The following is a 7,500-nucleotide window of genomic DNA, read 5'->3' on the forward strand; positions in this document are numbered from 1 at the left end:
CAGCAGTGACCATGTTTAGCTGACCGGGTGCAGTGCTGATGTATCGGGCTATGCTAGCTTCATTAGCGAGCTGCATGCACCATAAACTGCACGGGTCCAATGTTCAGGCACAGATGCCCGCTAACCAGCGCCGAGCAACAGGCTAACACAATAATATCATCAGAGTGCAGCACAAACCTCTGGGCTGGCTGTGCCACACGCGAGCAACATTATTTTACAAATAATCATTAAAACCTGCCAGCGAGCGCTAACAAAGCACAAAAGCAGAGACGACCAGACTGAAGGAAACCTTATGCCAGCACACTGTTCAGTCAAAGAAGACACGCCCACAACTCTAAGTCTTTCCACGTATAAGAGAAATATTCCAACTACTGTATATTTATTATACGAAACAAAATTCATTTTTAAAACCGAAAGTTCTTTTGAGCCAGCTGTGCATCATTTTAGCAGCGTTAAACTGTTTAACATGGGAGTCTGCAGGGACTCACGCTGCAGGGACGCACACTGCAAGGACTCACGCTGCAGGGACACACGCTGCGGGGACTCACGCTGCAGGGACTCACGCTGCAAGGACTCACGCTGCAGGGACTCACGCTGCAGGGACGCACACTGCAAGGACTCACGCTGCAGGGACACACGCTGCGGGGACTCACGCTGCAGGGACTCACGCTGCAGAGACTCACGCTGCAGGGACGCACGCTGCAGGGACTCACGCTGCAGGGACTCACGCTGCAAGGAGTCACGCTGCAGGGACTCACGCTGCAGGGACGCACACTGCAAGGACTCACGCTGCAGGGACACACGCTGCGGGGACTCACGCTGCAGGGACTCACGCTGCAGAGACTCACGCTGCAGGGACGCACGCTGCAGGGACTCACGCTGCAGGGACGCACGCTGCAGGGACGCACGCTGCAGGGACTCACGCTGCAGGGACTCACGCTGCAAGGACTCACGCTGCAGGGACTCACGCTGCAGGGACGCACACTGCAAGGACTCACGCTGCAGGGACTCACGCTGCAGGGACGCACACTGCAAGGACTCACGCTGCAGGGACACACGCTGCGGGGACTCACGCTGCAGGGACTCACGCTGCAGAGACTCACGCTGCAGGGACTCACGCTGCGGGGACTCACGCTGCAGGGACTCACGCTGCAGGGACACACGCTGCAGGGACGCACGCTGCAGGGACTCACGCTGCAGGGACGCACGCTGCAGGGACGCACACTGCAAGGACTCACGCTGCAGGGACTCACGCTGCAAGGACTCACGCTGCAGGGACTCACGCTGCAGGGACGCACACTGCAAGAACTCACGCTGCAGGGACTCACGCTGCAGGGACGCACACTGCAAGAACTCACGCTGCAGGGACTCACGCTGCAGGGACGCACACTGCAAGGACTCACGCTGCAGGGACACACGCTGCGGGGACTCACGCTGCAGGGACTCACGCTGCAGAGACTCACGCTGCAGGGACGCACGCTGCAGGGACTCACGCTGCAGGGACTCACGCTGCAGGGAGTCACGCTGCAGGGACTCACGCTGCAGGGACACACGCTGCAGGGACGCACGCTGCAGGGACTCACGCTGCAGGGACGCACACTGCAAGGACTCACGCTGCAGGGACACACGCTGCGGGGACTCACGCTGCAGGGACTCACGCTGCAGGGACGCACGCTGCAGGGACTCACGCTGCAGGGACTCACGCTGCAGGGACGCACGCTGCAGGGACTCACGCTGCAGGGACTCACGCTGCAGGGACTCACGCTGCAGGGACACACGCTGCAGGGACTCACGCTGCAGGGACTCACGCTGCAGGGACGCACGCTGCAGGGACGCACGCTGCAGGGACTCACGCTGCAGGGACGCACGCTGCAGGGACTCACGCTGCAGGGACGCACGCTGCAGGGACGCACGCTGCAGGGACTCAAGCTGCAAGGACTCACGCTGCAGGGACTCACGCTGCAGGGACTCACACTGCAGGGACTCACGCTGCAGGGACTCACGCTGCAGGGACTCACGCTGCAGGGACGCACGCTGCAGGGACTCAAGCTGCAGGGACTCACGCTGCAGGGACGCACGCTGCAGGGACGCACGCTGCAGGGACGCACGCTGCAGGGACTCACGCTGCAAGGACGCACGCTGCAGGGACGCACACTGCAAGGACTCACGCTGCAGGGACACACGCTGCAGGGACTCACGCTGCAGGGACGCACACTGCAAGGACTCACGCTGCGGGGACTCACGCTGCAGGGACTCACGCTGCAGAGACTCACGCTGCAGGGACGCACGCTGCAGGGACTCACGCTGCAAGGAGTCACGCTGCAGGGACTCACGCTGCAGGGACTCACGCTGCAGGGACGCACGCTGCAGGGACTCACGCTGCAGGGACTCACGCTGCAGGGACGCACGCTGCAGGGACGCACGCTGCAGGGACTCACGCTGCAGGGACGCACGCTGCAGGGACTCACGCTGCAGGGACGCACGCTGCAGGGACGCACGCTGCAGGGACTCACGCTGCAGGGACGCACGCTGCAGGGACTCACGCTGCGGGGACACACGCTGCGGGGACTCACGCTGTGGGGACTCACGCTGCAAGGACTCACGCTGCAGGGACTCACGCTGCAGGGACGCACACTGCAAGGACTCACGCTGCAGGGACACACGCTGCGGGGACTCACGCTGCAGGGACTCACGCTGCAGAGACTCACGCTGCAGGGACGCACGCTGCAGGGACTCACGCTGCAAGGAGTCACGCTGCAGGGACTCACGCTGCAGGGACTCACGCTGCAGGGACGCACGCTGCAGGGACTCACGCTGCAGGGACTCACGCTGCAGGGACTCACGCTGCAGGGACGCACGCTGCAGGGACGCACGCTGCAGGGACTCACGCTGCAGGGACGCACGCTGCAGGGACTCACGCTGCAGGGACGCACGCTGCAGGGACACACGCTGCAGGGACTCAAGCTGCAAGGACTCACGCTGCAGGGACTCACGCTGCAGGGACTCACGCTGCAGGGACTCACGCTGCAGGGACGCACGCTGCAGGGACTCACGCTGCAGGGACGCACGCTGCAGGGACGCACGCTGCAGGGACGCACGCTGCAGGGACGCACGCTGCAGGGACTCACGCTGCAGGGACTCACGCTGCAGCCTGCTCCAAGTGGCCACTTAAGGAACTCCAGACTTGGCACCTTCAAATCTGACAAATACATGTGATCAAAACTGTAAAGCTGTGGATATTCCACATATCTGCTGTTGGTCTCCTCTGATTCCTTATAGTCTGTTTGCCCCCCACGCACACACTCGGCAGGTTGCTCTTAAACAATGATACCTGGTGTCTCAATGAGATTTACTGTGTAAATAAAGGTGAAATAAAAAAACAGACGTGGCTTATCTTCATTAACCGTTCAGCTCGTGGCTGGAGTTTATTATCAGCCTTCTTGTTTTTGATAAGAGGCTCCGATTTATTGTCAGCTGACTGACTGAACAGCGTGCTGTGGAAACCCAGCTACTCCAACCAAACGCTGCACCCACTGATTTCTGGGAAAGAGGACTAATCATCCACTGCTGAAAAGCCGCATCTTCTTAACACCTGACATTACTCACTCACTATTTCAGCAGCTAAAATATATCAAAGGTAACTGTTGGGAAGCAGTAATGTAACAAAGTGTTCTGCAGGTTACCTCTGTGGGCATCTTGTTTTCCCAGTAAAGAGGAGGCCTGCCTCCATTGCAGCTCTTTTATAGGCCATTTCCATACAACAAACAGATGCTGCATATTTGACTTTTTTCCTCTACAAATCTTTAAGCCTAACGTGGGGATGCACTTTCCACCCAAAGGCATCACTCGGCCTCAGTGAGTCAGCTTCCCGTTCATGTAAACACAGCTGGTGCAAAAGATACACCTCTGATTAAAGATGAGTTGATGCGGTGCATCGTTATCCTCGATGAATGCAGAAAGTCTAACACGTCCGGTCCTTCCCCTCGTTTGTTGATTATGAGCCTATTTACATATTTCAATATGAAGCTCGCCATCACTTCAAAGTTCTCAGTGAGTCAAGCGTTTAAAGCTTTGCCCGCAGCGAAATTAATCTGCGTCATTTTAATCACAAAGCACAGGATTCGCAAATGACAATAATTTAGCAGAGCCCCCCTCAGGAGGAAAGGTCAGCACACAGAGGGGCATTGTCACAAGGATGGATAGCATTTGTGACACCACAGATAAAATCAAACCCTAATCAACTCGCAAACATTTCTTCCTCCTGGTGTAACTAAAGGCTGCGGGGAACAGGGGGCTCATTATCTCCACAAACTGAGATGATGTTCTGCCTAATGCTGTTAACTGTTTTATCTACAAATAACTGCATTATCTACAAGCCCGTTAACCCTCTACAGTGACATCACTGAATCATTAACCCTATCAGCAGCAGCACCTTCAGCTACATGATCAAAGCCTTGATAACAGCGACAAATTGTAAATGGCCTGTATTTATATAGCGCTTTACTAGTCCCTAAGGACCCCAAAGCGCTTTACATATCCAGTCATCCACCCATTCACACACACATCCACACACTGGTGATGGCAGCTACATTGTAGCCACAGCCACCCTGGGGCGCACTGACAGAGGCGAGGCTGCCGGACACTGGCGCCACCGGGCCCTCTGACCACCACCAGTAGGCAACAGGTGAAGTGTCTTGCCCAAGGACACAACGACCGAGACTGTCCAAGCCGGGGCTCGAGCCGGCAACCTTCCGATTACAAGGCGAACTCCCAACTCTTGAGCCACGATCGAGGCTAGTAGGTACAATTTATTGTACTACTAGGTAACAAAGGCAGACCAATCAAAGGCTTGTAGAGGATTGGAGGTAAGCCCTGGAGAGTGCTGACCTTGCTTTTTTGAGAGAGGCATTGGTGATGGGCTTATTTTAGGACCCAACCTTTGACCCTTTGGCACAGCACTGTCTTCTTCATTGATTTTTTCCCACACATAAAGGATCGCCTCGTCTTTTCTTTGCCTTCATTAAATCTTGCTGAAGGTGCATTTGTGTGCTTCTTTCAGCCCACATGGAGCCTCGCCTGTGGCAGAGCTTTGCTGCTTTAATACAAATGATCCATAACATCTTCAAAGCATGCCACAGTTAAAAACATCTTCCACGCTTATACTTTTATTTTTCTGAGTATATTAAATAAAAACCACAGATTTTCAGTGTTGCTGCTGAAATGGATGGAAAATGTCAGCAGCAATAAAACACGGTATAAACTGTAGCGTGTGAAACAACACCGGTGCGGTGCTTTAAAAAGTTAAGCTCGATGCTGAATCACAGGACTGTGGATGTTACACGGACTCCTGCTGTAACACCGCACATCAGCTCCCACAGGCCGAGTGACAGCACAGAAACAGCATTAAAGGTTAGCATGACTGCGCCTCGGGAGCGGAACACAGCACAGGGCGAGAGCACAGGCGTGGATGCAGCCTGCACCGTGACCCGAGCCGCGGCTCAGACTCTGGCTCCAGCGTTATGTCTGGGCGTGAGGGGACAAATCAAACTGCCATCTTTTTTTTAATGGAGATCGACGCTATGTGACACAGATCCGGTCAGACTAAACTGGATTACAGCTAAAAGTAACGCGTGGTATTCGGGCAGAAGGCAAACGCGGGTGTCACAATGAGCAGCCGGAACAGGGCGACGGACAGCCGCCTGTCACCGAGGATGCAGGGACGGATGATAAAGAGGCTCCTGACTCGGGAGTCTTCACACCAGCAGCATCCGAGCTGAAACCCGCAGCTTTCACCGACACACGGACCGTTACGCAGCGACTGCGTCGCTCCTGCCCGGGACCAGCAGCGTTTTCCTCCCAGCAGGCTGGGTGAATCTAAGCGGCTCTTTGGTGAGAATAGCACCGATCACACCAGTACAAACGACGCGGATGGGAAGTGTTTTCTAGTCCAACTGTATTGTCCTCCCATCTGCGCAGAGCGCTCCTCTCTGTCTCCTCTAACCAGCATCACTCTGCTCTGCTGCGGCGAAAATCCCACCGCAGCTCTCCGCGGTTAAAAACAGAGATATTTACCTGCACGGCCGCCATCAGCATCCAAACACGAAGCATTCTGTTCTCGTAAATTTCCTCCTTCCAAAACAGGTAGATGTTTTTTTCAGTTCCCGGTAAAACCCGGCGTCATGAGGAGCCTTCCTCCTTGCACCAGCCCTTCTCTGTGTCTGTCTGCTGTACCCGGCTCAGTGGCACTACAGCCTGCCTGGGACTGGCTCTGGGCCGGCCCCTCTGCGCCTCGGTGTCGCCCTCTAACGGACACAAGGTGCACTCGGGTTAAGGATGTTCAGCGGCTGGTGTCAGAACAAATATGCAGCCAGAGGAACAATTCCGTTTCTTTGTAACTCATAACTTGGAGAACAGAATCTAAAAGCAAAGGCACCGCTCGCTGATAGTTTGTGCTACACTAGAAGAGCACAGCTTTGATGGTCTGTAAAGGTGAGCCATCCTGTTTTTAACTATTTGTAGTACTTGTGTCATTAGAAACCTTTTATACTGTTGCCTGGGAAATGGTTAGCCACACAGGACACAAGTACTTGGGTTCTTAATGTGCAGTTTTATTGTCAATGACGACTGAATAAACAAAAAAATGTCCTTTGACCTTTACTTTTGTCAAACAGCGGCCATATGGACTCGTACTGAACATCGACAGCACGAGAGGTAACGTGGCGAAGTAACAGAAACAAAGATGCGCCAATACAATACGAGGAATAAAGGAAATGAAATGAAACACAAAAATACGGCAGTGGCCTCTGTCTGTGCAGAACAAAATACAAAGAGCTAAATCACACAAGGCTCCTTTAAAACTGTGGAAGTGTTACATTTTTATAAACACATTCCACAGAAATCGGAATACTGGAGCACACAGACCATCTTTGCATGGAGAAATGGCCGCTCCACGCTGCACATACAGGTCCTTTGCATCATACAGAAATACATCATCGTGTTAAAATACTGACGTTTTGCCACTGCACTACAATTATACCAATATGTTTCAATGAGTTATGTGCGTATTTAACAATTCCTTACCATTGTGGCGGACCACCAGGTGGCTCCACTCACACCCAAGTTGAAGGGAAGTGTTGGGGTGGAGATTTTGGCGCTTACTATATGTGAAGTTCTGAGAGTCAGTTAATAAAGTTGGAGTGAGACACTGAGACCTCTCCTGTCGTTATTACATACCTCCACACCATCAATTTAACTCCTTCACACCATTCCCGTTCCACATCCACAACAAAAAGAAAAGTAAACAGGAAGTCCCAAGATGCAGTTCTTGTTAAGTTTTTTTGGAAAACTGCAGTTAACCCTTAAGCACTGGCCACCCCCCCCCCCCCGACCACAATATGCTTATATAATTAACAGCTTCAAGTGCACACAACAAGCAGATAACCAAAGAAATAGCACAAGCAATAACATTAAATTATCCAATTATCCAATATCATTCTTGTC

The 7,500-nt window shown here is 53.9% G+C and overlaps 1 protein-coding gene across 1 annotated transcript in view; it reads right to left on the reverse strand.

Annotated features, from left to right (window-relative positions):
* The window catches only part of LOC308396779 (cadherin-2-like), a 121,638-nt gene extending 115,398 nt beyond the window's left edge, over positions 1-6,240 (reverse strand). The window contains exon 1 of the mRNA XM_080882337.1: positions 6,073-6,240. Coding sequence (XP_080738463.1) covers positions 6,073-6,108 — 36 coding nt within the window. The 5' untranslated portion in view covers positions 6,109-6,240. The remainder of the gene's footprint in view (positions 1-6,072) is intronic.
* Positions 6,241-7,500: the final 1,260 nt, after the last annotated feature.

This window comes from Rhamphochromis sp. 'chilingali', assembly GCF_963969265.1.
Source record: "Rhamphochromis sp. 'chilingali' genome assembly, chromosome: 5".
NCBI lineage: Eukaryota > Metazoa > Chordata > Actinopteri > Cichliformes > Cichlidae > Rhamphochromis > Rhamphochromis sp. 'chilingali'.